Source organism: Hypomesus transpacificus, chromosome 15 (assembly GCF_021917145.1).
Source record: "Hypomesus transpacificus isolate Combined female chromosome 15, fHypTra1, whole genome shotgun sequence".
Lineage (NCBI taxonomy): Eukaryota > Metazoa > Chordata > Actinopteri > Osmeriformes > Osmeridae > Hypomesus > Hypomesus transpacificus.
Genome location: NC_061074.1, coordinates 197,934 through 212,091, shown reverse-complemented (window position 1 = coordinate 212,091; position 14,158 = coordinate 197,934). Strand labels below are relative to the sequence as shown.

Below are 14,158 nucleotides of genomic sequence, written 5' to 3'. Positions count from 1 at the left end.
GGTTACGATGGGTGGGTGTGCATTTTGTGTATTCTCATGTTTTTTCTAAATGTTCTTTTTTAATACAATTTATTAATTGCGCCACCGTAGTACTAAAGTGACAGGACTGAACTTGCTGCGTGTCTGCTCTTCAGGACAACGCTGCAGCCAGCGTTCCTGTCATGTGATGGAGTGGAAACTTCTCTGTCAACAGACTTTCTTGTTCTGAAGCTGAGACTGAGATGAACTGCGTTTCTGTTGCACAACTACATGCAATATAACAAGACAGACTTCATTTAGTGAATGTTTTGAAATATCTGAATCCCACTGTGTAAACTTTAGAGTAGACAAATCACAAAGAGGCTTAAAATGACAAGTAACAATGAAGATAATGGGGATGAAAAGTCTGACCCCGGTAGGAGCAAAGATTAGTAGGCTAAATGTTATTGATGGGGTTTATAATACAACTGCTATTGAGTATGATAAAAAGGATGTTGATGATGATGACCTCAACGACGTCCCCCACCTCCAGGCCAGAGGATCTGCCGGCGAGGCACGGAGCGCCCATGCTACAAGATCTCGTACTACCAGGACAGCCGGCGCCGTCTGACCTTCGAGGAGGCGCGGCGGGCATGCCTGGGCGACGGCGGCGACCTGCTGAGCATCGAGACGGAGAACGAGCAGCGCCTGGTGGAGAGGTTCATCCAGCAGATGGAGTCTGGAGACGGGGACTTCTGGATCGGGCTGAAGGGGGCCGGGAGAGAGCCACTCAGAGCTGCCGGGACCGCCCCAAGATGCTCCTCAGAGTACTCCTGGCTGGACGGCAGCAAAGACACCTTCAGGTGCTCAGATTAGCTACTGATCTCAGTGTTGGTATCTGAGGGTTTGGAAGGTAGCCTTGTAGAAAACCTTGTCCTTGAAGAATGTTAATCATGAGAACATTGCCGGTGACAAAACGAATGGAATGAACCTTCGTTTGAAGGATAAGTATTTATGAGTGTTCAGCAGAAGGAATGGTATGGTATGGTATGAGGTATGTTGTGCATAAGGTAAGGTTGCTAGGGACTCGGGTTCAGATATGTGACGGTGGAGAGAGAACCAGGCAGGTGTTTGCAGCCGGTTGGATTGCTGCTGAGCAAGCTAGGGTGGGAGATGTTGGAGTCCATGACGTGTAACCACAGCTAGGATCGAGTGTGGTTTGTACACGTGACTTGGTGGTGCATACAGGTTATTGAGGAGTTTGATGTATGGTAGTTGTGGATGGTGAGCTAAGAGGGGTTGTGAGTGGTTAGTTTAGAGTGGTTGTGGATTGTTGGTATAGATATTGACCCTGTGCCAAACTCTCTACTCTTTAGGAACTGGCATTGGGACGCGCCATCCTGTGGCGAGGGGAGGTGTGTGGTCATGTCCCACCGGCATCTTGCCCTGCCAAACCGGGGTGGCCACTTCCTGTTCCGGTGGAATGATGATAACTGCAACTTAAAGAACAACTTTGTCTGCAAATACTCAGAGGGTGAGCTCTGGAACACTCTAGAACTATCCGGGACATTCCGGAGAACTCATACAGTCAACCTGGAGACCTCCCTTCAGAATAGCTAATTGTCAGCTCAATTTCAATGTTTTTTTTCTCAGAGAAAATATCGGCGTTCACGGTGGGGGCAAACGCAGCACACACAGGTAAACACTCACCCAGCACCCACCTACACAGAAAATAATAGCTTGTCTCTGTGACCTATTTTTGTGATGGTTGAGCTATTTTTAAACAGTGCTGAGAATCAGGATTCTTCACAACCAGTCATTTTGTCCCTGGCACTTGACAATTGTTTATGTCTGGGCTACAAAATATCTGGAAACATGTTTACATGGTGGGTTCTGAGGAGGCTGGGAAAGTGGGGCCTCTAGTGTTGACACTGAGTAAAGTCACCCAGAGTGAGTCAGGGCTGTCCAACCATGATCCTGGAAGTTTACCCTGCTGTAGGTTTTCCGTCCTTCAACCCCGATTGTAACTAACAATGGTTGACAATTCAGCTTGTCAACCAGCTAACAATAAGAATCTGCTGTGCAAAATTGGGGTTGGAGCCCAAACCTTAAAGATGGCAGCACTCCAGGAACATGGTTGGACTGCCTTGGTTTATATGGACTGACTGACTATAGATTAGATACCATGAAATGATCCGCTGCTTCTGAAGTCCCGGTGGGGTTCCGTGTTTAGATCCCCCAGACGTGTCTTTGAGGACGATCGTCCTGTCAGCGACGGAGAGAGATGAGACAACCAAAATAGGTCTACCTGAATCATCAGGTAAGACCAATCATGCTCTCATTCTGTCACAACTCACAACTCATTTGCCTTTGACAGTTTTTATTTTCAAACACTGAACAAGAACTGGATAGCTTCCACCTCACAACGACCCAGCACATTCGTTCAACACTGGTACGATCACAAGCCGATCATGACGACTTTAAACCACATCTCAAACACTTTGCATTGCTGTCCTCAACATTATTATCATCATATCGTATTCCAAGCCCCTCTCATAGATTGACACAGTAACATGTGTCTCTGCCGCCCCTGCTCCCAGTGTCTCTGTCAGATAGCAGCCTGTCCTACTTCCTGTTTGGCTCCATCCCTGTCATGCTGCTGATCCTGCTGCTGGCTACAGGCATCTACTGCTACCGACGCTCTGCTGGGAGGTAACCACTGACTACTGGAATACTGTTGGAACTGTGCACAAGTGTGTCGAAAGAAGCTTGTCAGTCCTACTAGATCATGCTGCTGCACTTAGCACAGGAACATTTGTATGTCGCTTTCAAGAAAAGTGTATTTTAAATTAGTAAATGTAGTGGTGACTGAAAAAGTATGCATTTTATACCTTATATTTGTATACATATATTTTATAATGTTTATATACAGTACTAGTCAAAAGTTTGGACACACTGTATTTTTAATGGTGACAGTCCAATCTGTGGTGGTTATGAAGAGGGTATGATGGGTGTCCAGCATCATGAGTGCAACATCACACAATGTCATGTAAGCAGGCACAGATCTGCTTAGAGAAGTCAATTTCATGCACGGTAAGAATAGACCAACAAACGCTCTTTCGACACATAGCATAGACATCACTGTCTAGACTCTTTGATTGGCTGTGTGTGCCTATGGCTCTCTACACATCAGGGTGACCTGACAAAAACAACAGACTTAATCTAAGTCTGGAAACCAACTCCAGATTGTGTCGTAGTTTCCAGTCTGGCCTGTGTTATATATATATATAACTGTCTACGAGCCTGTGTCACGTGTGTCACGTGTGTCCCATGCAGGAGGAAGACAGAGACAGGCCGCTTCCCCTGCAGCCCCTCTCCAGAGCAGTGGGTGTCTGCAGACTTGTTGGGGCCTTGTCCCCCCTTCCAGGGCCCCTACGCCAGCAGCCCCGTCACCAAGCTGCCCCTGGAGGCTCTGAGAGGGGGGGTGGAGGTGGTGGCCAGGATGTCCCACTGCCCGGCCTCGCCGGGGCTTTCGCAGTGGGACGACTACGAGAACGTGCCGAGCCCGGGGACAGAGTGCGGTTTTGTGACCAACGACATCTACGAGACGTGTAGGGGCCGGAGCCAGACAGGCTGGGTGGAGAACGAGATCTACGGATGAACGAGGTCTTACCAGGCCAGACCGGGCTCTGTGGTGAAGGGTTTCCATTTTGTTTTGGGAAAACACAACATCCAGACATGCAAATGAAAGGCACGGATGATCCGGAACAGTTTCCATGGGTCTTGACTCTAGACCTCACCCTGCTGTTGTCCAAATTATGTTGTGTCCCCCCCCCCCCCCCCCCCCACACTTGCTGTTGCCCCCTCAGTAACATCTGTCAAATCAGATCTGGTAATCCTCGGTCACATGGACACCTGACTGATCCTAACCCATGCTGTAGCCTCCTGTCTGCTGGTTGGGTGGGGAGTGTGCAGACGCAGGGGGTTTTGAACTTGGGTCTCCTGCCTTTTTCTCTCGATAGCCTTAACCTGCTAAACTAGACACTGGGCCTTGATATTGGGGAGGTAATGCAGGTCTCCAGGCCTTAAAGCCAGATTCCCCCTCCTCACAAGAGTGACTAGTTCACTGCACCAGTGTTGTTTCCATAAGGACAAAGAGAGAGAGGCCCAGCTGGCCTGTCTCACCATGAATGTTCTTTCTGGGTCTGGATGTCCCTGTCACCGTGCCTACAAAGCTGACTGTTTGAGTGTGTGTGTGCGTGCGTGTGTGCGTGTGTGTGTGTCTTGTGTGTGAGTGTCTGCACGTGTCTGTCTGCGTGTGGCTGTGTGCTGTCACCCCTGTGTGACGTTTCCTGTGTGGAAGCTGATGTCAGGGAACAGGACTATTCCTACAGAAATTGAGAGACTACCAGCTCTCTCTCCCTTTCTCTCTCTCGCTTCCCTTTTCTCTACATTTTATCTCTCTCTCCCTTTTCTCTCCTAACTATAATGTTGACTAACTCATCCCTGTTTTTTTCTGAGAATATGATCGCTTCAGAATGATTTAGGCCATGGATCTTCTCTTAAACCCGGATCAGAATGTGTATCATAGTATTGTCTTTTAGCCTATTCCAGTCCTTGAAAACTAGCTGTAGATCAGATAAGAAAATATCCAATATGTTGTGTTTCGTCCATATTCAATTCAGGTGGGGCTGTGTGTGTATGTGTCGTGTGTTTGTGCTTGCAAATTGTAAGCTTCTGAGAGTGTGGTGGAAAAGTGTTGCCTCAGGAGGAGAAGGAGGGGCGGAGTGCGTGAGCGTGTTCTTGGAGGATGTTGGGCAGGAAATGCCAAAAGCACATCTGGAACTCCTACATGCAGGAAGTTTGTCCATGACAGAGGAGCAGAAATGAGGCCTTGAGGGTGCTGCCTGGTCTACATAGGCAAGATCCATGAACCTACGTGTTACAAACAGGATAGTCAGATTTCTTATGAAAACATGTACTTGCAGGACCTGTATATGATCAATATTTCTGTTCTATGGCACGTCGGATGGATTGCAAAAAAAATTACCTGTGTGTTCTCTATCAATTAGTATTTGTCTGAATTTCCAAAACGGCGAGATTAGTTTATGCCTACGGTAGATGAAACCAGTGGTTGTTCTCCTACGATGTCTAATAAAGAGAGAATAACTGACGTCATGTTTCTACCTTGTTTCATAACGTTCTTCTTTTTACCACCAGGTGGCCATATTTAACTGAATTTACTGGCTTTCACAGACACTTTTTAGAATCAGGTTCATTCTACTGCAATTATTCCAAACATGTTCCCTCAGAGACATTTTTGCTTAAAATTCGCATTGTTGCATGACTGACTGTTGAACATTCATATGTACAATATGTTGAACATATGCATTCTCTAAAAGTTAGCCCTTTTTCACACGTATTAGCTGTAGGTGAATATGACACATGAATTGTAGTAACATATTCTTTGAATTTCGTTGATATAATCAAGCATGTCAAAGATCAGTCAACTATACAGGAAGGAGGAGGGTGAGATTACGAACTTTGTGGGGATGTTTCAAAAAGTGCTTACATTTTTTAATGTTCTTATTCAGTTTCAGTTATGCATCTGACCAGATTCATCACGATTAACGCAATCATGTCATACATATTTATTTCTCTAGAATAAGCATAATTTAATGATGCCTGGTTGGTGTGCACAAAGCTTTCTCAAATCTCACATCTTCCTGGGCCCAGCTGACACACACACATCTGTCAGCACAATAGTAGAAGCAATTTGCCTGGGTGTGTGAATAGACATGAATAGCACCCGTGTTCCCGTACTTCGACTCAAGGGAGACAAAAGCACATACTAAGCACCTGGAAGGACCGAACTTCAAAGTTATCCGTGCACCCAGGGCGGCCGAGCAAACAGATTTCAGAATAGCAATGTTACCGGTTGACGTAAGAGGTGGGTCCGGTCGCTATGGAAACCAATTGGCACTGAAGTGTGGAACGGCTTCGGAGGCCCGCCCCCTGTACAAATACCCCCATCGGCTCTGACGTCAATACACGTCAACCACAGAACACGATGCCTCCTGCTAGTCAACTCTTGTACTCCAGCTAATACAGGCAGTTAGCCTTAGCTGAAATATTATAGCTCTATTGTATTGGACACTGGATTGACAGCCCGAAGCAAAAGTAAATGTAGCTAACATACGTTACTGCTTGGTCTAGCGGGTCTGGAAAGGGCCGTCAACGCCAAGCTGGCCGGGCGACTAAGAATTCAACTTTTGTCTATTTTTGATAGACACATTTCAGCGGGCAATTTGTTTTCTGTTCCTTGTCATCTGTAGCAGGACTCAAGTGGCGAGTCTGCTGGCTGGTTGTTGAGCTACCTCCTCCTCTTCCCCGAGCCCCTCCAGAACAGCATGGTCATGGCTGACACTCTCCAAAAACCGAGTCCGGTCCGGGGTCCTGTCCGCGTGGGCTTCTATGATATCGAACGCACCTTAGGAAAGGGAAATTTCGCGGTCGTGAAGCTTGCCAGGCACCGTATTACCAAGACAGAGGTGGGTGTCATTCTTGCAACGCCAAAAGTGTGACTATTTAACCTTTCTACATGTTGTGCATTCTCGTCAGTTTCACATCATCTAAACTAAAGTCAGCAAATCTGCACCAGTGGTTCCTTATTATTGCAACTACTGGTTGCTAGCTAGCTGCAACCTACATTGCAAGAGTTAGTTAGCCAGATAACTTGATCTCAATTCATACTGGTTAAGTAGAAGAGGTTGTCAACCTACAGTGTATAGGCGATTCAACTATTCGTGCACTTGAAGTCAAGCATTAAAAACTATGACAGCGCTGCCTATGTAAGCTTAACACGTTGTGTAAGGTGTAACACACGTTATCCTAAACTTGGCTCTGAACTATCCGCTTGGATTGAGACAGCCAAGCAGCCCCTGGGACTTGTGTACTGTAAACAAGCTAGCTAACTTGTAAATACGGTGCTGGCTATCTGGGCCATGCTGCATAGGTCTTTGCTCCCGTTATTGTTACATAACCCAATAATGATGTGGTTTGGTTGGGCCAGGCGAAAGAATATGTGTAGTATTCTGTGGAGGGGGGGGGCCGTGACCCCTTGTTCTGAAAGGTGTGGGTACTAACGGCAATCTAACGTAAAGTCTTGTACCCTTGCAGCCTTTAAGTAGACTGCTTCTAATTTTTAGGTCTTACCAACAGTAGGGGAGTGTCGGGTTAGTGTTCAGTGACATGAAGGTTTAGGGAAGGACAATACCATGCCACTAGATTAGCGATTTGCCATGCATTCACACGGCGGTGTTCTAAATGTATAATTAGTGAATTCCGAGGCTTGTATGACTTTTACGTGAAAAGGTCTACTTTTTAACTGTTTTTAAACTACATGGAATCTAAGATAACAACTAAATTAAGCCTACACGTGCAGCTACACCTGCTACAGTTGCTAAAAACGTATTCTTTTCTCGTTCATTTTGTTCAATGGGTTAAAAGTTCCTATAGGATAGAGTCAAGGACTAACCTTAAAACCTCTTCTGTCAATGTACCACCACCATTAACACACTGAGCTGTATTGAGGCTCAGCACATACCCTAGGCATGCTTGGGATCCTAGTCACCCTTGTCAGTCATTCTAACGTGATGGCCTCAGTGAATGGCAGGTCTGTCTCTGGTCTGTCGAGCAGACCAGTACTAGCTTGTGTCTGGAGAATGACCCGATAACATCATCCCAGTACCAGCCAGTTCCACGACACTGGTTGTGATGACACTTGGTCAGGCTTCCCTCAGTACCAATTTTGTGTCTCTGACTGTCTGTGACAGTGTGTCTGTGTGTCTTTGCGTGTGCTTGTGTGTGTTTATGTGTAAGTGTAGTTCACTGGTCTCCAAATCGAAAGCCTCTTTGTAACCAAGAATCTTAGTCGTAAGGCTTTTTCTGTCCACATGTCCTTTCCCCCTGTTAAAAGTATCAAGTGGCCCAGTGTCTTGGCTGATAAGCGGAAGGTCATTCTGGGGTCAGGTCAGTCATGCCACACCCCAGCCAGCTCGACCTATGTGGGCCACTGAGCATGGTTGATGAACGCCACATCAGTAACCAGTGGTGGAGTGTACGGGACGTGAGTGAACGTCAAATGTCCGCAAGGATTTCCCGGACGCCCATGATATCATGAGCAGTGACACAGCGATGATACATTTACAGTACACCCACTATTTCATGCTGGAATACACCACTGACCAGAACCTGGCATTTGATACAATCAGGCTTACAACATGCATTGGCCTCGTCTTCATGTGTGCCGGGTTTCAAAGCTTGTCGAAGGATGTGGGGGAGGACAGAAAGGTCTGGAACCCTAAAATGTCCTCGTCATTGTGATTAACTGTTGTCTTTCAACATCACCCCACGTTGGTTCAGCAGATAGCCAGACACCTCATTCTCAGTGGCCTGGAGTTGTCCACGGTCGCCCTTTTACCAGCGTGCCTCTCCTCACATGACCTTGCAGTCACTCCACTCTGCACCTTGAGAAAGTGTGTATGTGTCAGGTTCCTCTATTTCGTGGCGTGTGTGTCATGTTTCACAGTCCTGTGCCGTAGTGCGTGTGTGACGTGTTTGTCAGACCCGTGTTTGTACATGCATTCCTATTTTTACATGCGTGTTTGTCGTGTGTGCATGTGTGTACTCTCTTGTGCTGATGAGAGGAGTGTTAGTGTTGTGGGTCTCAGTAATCAGACATGGAGTTAGCTCAGCTCAGATTAGAGTGGCATGATTACAGGGAGAGAGCGGGCACAGTGGCCTCTCTCTTCTTCCCCTTTCTCTCTCGGTTTTTCTCTTATTTGTTTCTTCTCTTTCTTTTGCTGTCGCTCTTGCACTCATTGTTTAGCCTTCTGGGTCTCTCTCTCTCTCTGTCTTCCCCTCTTTCTCCCCCCCCCTCTCTCTCTCCCCTCTGTCTCCACTTGGCTCACAGACAGTTGTGAACTAAGTCCAAGTGATGAAATGTTGTTTGTGAAACTGGGTTCTCCAGTGATCAGACCTTGTTAATCAACGCCAAAGAGCTTGAATTGGGTCGCCAGTTGTGGTCTTCAGTTTCTGTTGTTTTCTCCTCAGCAAACATTGGTTCAAACAGCCGGTTGTCATCTTCTCATACAAACACCAGCGCTATTTGTTTTGCACATAGGACAGCTGACAGGCTGAAGACTGGAGGCTGGCAACTGTGAACGCTACCAGACACGCACATACAAACTTGAAAATGACATGACAAAGTATTTCAGTGCTGCGATGTCAGCTGGAGCCTAATCGTGTGTTTTGTGTCCTCTTAAGGTGGCCATCAAGATCATAGATAAAACCCAGCTGGACGCAGTGAATCTGGAGAAGATCTACAGGGAGGTCCAGATCATGAAGATGTTGGACCACCCTCACATTATTAAGCTGTACCAGGTAAGCAGAATCTGAGGACTCCTCTTAGGTTAACCTGTATGGTTCTAGAACCCATCTGAGAACTGGCTTGTGAGTTTTAGAACTAGGCTGACTTCCACAGTTTCACCATTCAGTGTTGATTGTCATAACCTTGTTTCTTCCAATGTCAGACTCTGGTTAGTAAACACCTTGGCTGCAGGCTGTCGTCATAGTGCCACCAGACCTTCATGGATATCAGCTCCTAGTTAATATCTAACTTCTATTGCTTTCTGCTGACCTGGCAGGTAGTCTGCCAAGGTGCTAGATTACTTGTATTGCGTAGCCTAGAATGGTTTGGGTCAGACCAACGACGCTCACAATATACGTTGGTAGAATGTTCTGTCAGCTAAACACTCAATCCCAGCTTCCTCGTCCCACCCAGTGAACAATGTTCACTGATGATATTTGACGGACCTGGTGGGGGAAAAACAAGCGTCCAACGTCCATGAAGTGGCCTGGAAACTCCCCCAAACTCCTAGCATGAGCTCTGACCTGTCAGCCCACTCCAGGTCCTATTGGGTTGTTTAGGGGGAGTTAGATGAGCGGTTGGTTATTATTACACAACTCTGGCTGCATTCCAGACTGTGTGCTGTGTAGTCACGGAGCAGAGTGTCATTATTTCCAATGGCTCGTCCAATCAAACGCCATGGGTCAATTAGTCACTTCCTTTCAGTGCTCAAGAAAAGAGCGGGCCTCCACGGGGCTCTCACTTGTCATCACTCATCCCCAGGCACCCTGAACCAACACTCCCCTCCAGCCCCCCAACACTCCCCTCCAGCCCCCCAACACTCCCCCCCAGCCCACCAACACTCCCCCAGCCCCCCAACACTCCCCTCCAGCCCCCCCAACACTCCCCTCCAGCCCCACAACACTCCCCCCCAGCCCCCCAACACTCCCCTCCAGCCCCCCCAACACTCCCCTCCAGCCCACCAACACTCCCCTCCAGCCCCCCAACACTCCCCTCCAGCCCCCCCAACACTCCCCTCCAGCCCCCCCAACACTCCCCTCCAGCCCCCAACACTCCCCTCCAGCCCCCCCAACACTCCCCTCCAGCCCCCCCAACACTCCCCTCCAGCCCCCCCAACACTCCCCTCCAGCCCCACAACACTCCCCCCCCAACACTCCCCCCCAGCCCCCCAACACTCCCCTCCAGCCCCCCAACACTCCCCTCCAGCCCCCCAACTCTCCCCTCCAGCCCCCCCAACACTCCCCTCCAGCCCCCCCAACACTCCCCTCCAGCCCCCCAACACTCCCCTCCAGCCCCCCAACACTACCCTCCAGCCCCCCAACACTACCCTTCAGCCCCCCAACACTACCCTCCAGCCCCCCCAACACTACCCTCCAGCCCCCCCAACACTCCCCTCCAGCCCCCCCAACACTCCCCTCCAGCCCCCCAACACTACCCTTCAGCCCCCCAACACTACCCTCCAGCCCCCCCAACACTACCCTCCAGCCCCCCAACACTCCCCTCCAGCCCCCCCAACACTCCCCTCCAGCCCCCCCAACACTCCCCTCCAGCCCCCCCCAACACTACCCTCCAGCCCCCCAACACTACCCTCCAGCCCCCCCCAACACTCCCCTCCAGCCCCCCCAACACTCCCGTCCAGCCCCCCAACACTACCCTCCAGCCCCCCAACACTACCCTTCAGCCCCCCAACACTACCCTCCAGCCCCCCCAACACTACCCTCCAGCCCCCCCAACACTCCCCTCCAGCCCCCCCAACACTCCCCTCCAGCCCCCCAACACTACCCTTCAGCCCCCCAACACTACCCTCCAGCCCCCCCAACACTACCCTCCAGCCCCCCAACACTCCCCTCCAGCCCCCCAACACTACCCTCCAGCCCCCCCAACACTCCCCTCCAGCCCCCCCAACACTACCCTCCAGCCCCCCAACACTACCCTCCAGCCCCCCAACACTACCCTCCAGCCCCCCCCAACACTCCCCTCCAGCCCCCCCAACACTCCCCTCCAGCCCCCCAACACTACCCTCCAGCCCCCCAACACTACCCTCCAGCCCCCCCCAACACTCCCCTCCAGCCCCCCCAACACTACCCTCCAGCCCCCCAACACTACCCTCCAGCCCCCCCCAACACTCCCCTCCAGCCCCCCCAACACTACCCTCCAGTCCCCCCAACTCTCCCCTCCAGGTAGCTAACTCTCACGTCCTTAACCATCTTTCACCCATTAGCCTCTGGATCCCAACAGCAAGCACCACCCACCCCCTAGCCCTCATCAGCTACCATCCCCAGCATTCACTCTCTCAAAACGGCTCCCTTTTTATCTCTCTCAGACCTCCTAATTGCCCCCCCCCCCCCCCTTCCTGACATCTCTCCATACACCACTCCACACATACGGTGGGGGGGGCTTCTCACCCTATGGACACAGGACCAAACTCCACATTCCAGCCAACCAGGCATATCACCATGAAATAACTAGTGTGGTATTTCAAAGTGTGAATGTGTGTGATTCATCCTTCTTTCTCTCTCTCTTTTCTCGGCCTCCGCTTTTAGCTCTATTCATCTCTGCTCTGGCTGTGTCTATATCTGGTGTCCTCCCACATACGGCTGGCTGTGTGTCAGGGCTGCCAGCACAAGGGCCATTCAGTATCAGACACAGAGAGGACCCCCATCCCACAGGCCCTCCAATCTCTCCCAGTTCTGTCTTTCAGACACGTGGAGTGGATCAGGCCTGTGTGTTTTAATATAGGCACAACTGTGTGATTCAGCCAGGGAGGTGGTTGAGAGTATGAATAAACTTGTCACATAACTACTGTTTTCTCTAATGGTGTGGTTCCTGTGGGCTGTTATCCCCCGCCCTCTCCCAATCCCCCCCAAGACACAAGGAAGTGTCTCAATGCAGACTGTTATCTGATGACCTTCCATTGCAGCCCCACTAAGGTCAAAGCAAGGTCTTATCCGTTTACTCTGCTGTGTATATTGACTCCCTCCCTCCCTCTCTCTCCTCCCTCTCTCCTTCTCCTAAAGGTGATGGAGACTAAGAACATGCTGTATCTGGTGACGGAGTACGCCAAGAACGGAGAGATCTTCGGTGAGTGATGCATTCTGGGTCAGATAACATGACTCGTATCACGTGACATATCGCATGACATCACCGACGGTTACACCTCATCAAGAGAGCTCTGAGGTGACTTTGAGACTGACAGGCATCCTCCACAGAAGCACGAACGCGTCTCATCTCACCTGGGACCAAGCACTCAGGCCTTAAAACCCTCAAAATAACCAGGGCCGCTACTGTGGCTAATTGGCCAAGGCCAATCTTCATAGAGATCATGAAGGTCAGAAATTACATTACCCAAAAGACCAGGACATAACAACATGATGAATTTGAAGGCTGCTGAAATTCAGTTTATTGGCCTTGCATTTCCAGCACAGTGTGTAGAGCCAAACACATGTTGAGATGGCCCAACACTTGTTTGGATGTGAAGTAGCAGGCCAGAAGGCTAGATGGTGTACATGCATGTCGCTTTGTGATCTAGGCCAACTAAATGTTTGTATTCAGAGGGGGCCTTGTGTCTGGGCCGACAGCTTTGTTTACACTCTCACTGCACAGGCGCTCTCTGATGATGTCACAGATGGCAGGGGTTTGCCTGGGCATGGCCAGGGCTCAGCCCTGTGGGAGAACAGGGCTGTGGACCAGGGCCTGGTCATGACACTGGTCGTCACTTGCTTTATGGATGCTGGAACCACAGCTAATTTAGCTAGTTTTGAACACGTTTTCGTATTGTGAGCTTTAAAAAAACTTTTCAAGGAAGATGCTAAATGATGTCATCAAGATGGGATTTAATGCTTTGTGTGCCAGTCCCCCCCCCCCAGGAGGTCCTGACCAATTAGGTACTTTCAGGACAGTTTCAAACCCAGCCTACCTGGCTTCGACGTTTTGAAGTAAGTCACCGGCTTTGGCCCTAGGACGACACACAATGAGCCCAGAGAGACTTAAACATAACAGGAGGTTATCTAGATCTGCTGGCAGAGCCACAAGGTGCGTGCACATGCCAGCCAGACGCACCCGCCCAGCCCCCTAGCAGCCATCTGGGTTACATAAGACCTGTTTCTGTTCCCCAGGTCTGGGGGAGATGGTGCTGAGGGTCTGATTTAAACAACATGAGGGATTTAGGTTATAACTTATTAGTGGGTGGGTGTTTTTGTGTGTGTGTGTTAATGCCTCCTTCAGAGTGTGTGTGTGTGTGTGTATTAATGCCTCCTTCAGAGTGTCTGTGTGTGTGTGTGTGTGTGTGTGTATTAATGCCTCCTTCAGAGTGTGTGTGTGTGTGTGTGTATGCAGGCATGCGTGCACAGCCCCCTCCCTGCTGCCCTCTTGTTGTGGCCCAGTCTGAGATGACAGACATAGATGGTCACTGGATATGCAGCACGTGACAAGCAGGAGCTAAGAGACCCCAGCGTTAGCTCCCGTCTCCAGGGTACATCCTGTCCTGGTGCAGGACAATAACCCCCCCTTGTCACTGCTTTGCGGTCGCTACCACAATCACCTGACAGATCATCTCTATGGGGATATGGCATTATGAAACCGTGTTCTGGGTTGTGCTCTCTAAGTACTTGATTGTGCAATATTTGTTACGCAAGGATTTAAAATGTTGTCATTGTCGTTGTAGTGGACACCATATCACTAAAGTGGGCTCTTGCTTGAAAAGGGTAATATCAGTTCCTATTCTCCATAAACAACAACAATATTTGTTGTTAGAGCAACAGTCTATTGGAA

At 49.6% G+C, this 14,158-nt stretch overlaps 2 protein-coding genes across 4 annotated transcripts in view; both read left to right on the top strand.

Annotated features, from left to right (window-relative positions):
- Nucleotides 1-5,131, top strand: part of laynb (layilin b) — a 5,687-nt gene extending 556 nt beyond the window's left edge. Inside the window, exons 2-7 of the mRNA XM_047036409.1 lie at nt 512-821; nt 1,335-1,492; nt 1,612-1,656; nt 2,192-2,278; nt 2,559-2,670; nt 3,295-5,131. Of these exons, the coding sequence (XP_046892365.1) occupies nt 512-821; nt 1,335-1,492; nt 1,612-1,656; nt 2,192-2,278; nt 2,559-2,670; nt 3,295-3,619 (1,037 nt within the window). The 3' untranslated portion in view covers nt 3,620-5,131. The remainder of the gene's footprint in view (nt 1-511; nt 822-1,334; nt 1,493-1,611; nt 1,657-2,191; nt 2,279-2,558; nt 2,671-3,294) is intronic.
- An 865-nt stretch (nt 5,132-5,996) lies between these two features.
- sik2b (salt-inducible kinase 2b) overlaps nt 5,997-14,158 on the top strand; it is a 28,254-nt gene continuing 20,092 nt past the window's right edge. For 2 of the 3 annotated variants that reach the window (XM_047036408.1, XM_047036406.1), the window contains exons 1-3: nt 5,997-6,509; nt 9,286-9,402; nt 12,406-12,469. In XM_047036408.1, coding sequence (XP_046892364.1) covers nt 6,369-6,509; nt 9,286-9,402; nt 12,406-12,469 — 322 coding nt within the window. In that variant the 5' untranslated portion in view covers nt 5,997-6,368. The remainder of the gene's footprint in view (nt 6,510-9,285; nt 9,403-12,405; nt 12,470-14,158) is intronic. The other variant, XM_047036407.1, reaches the window with a different exon arrangement.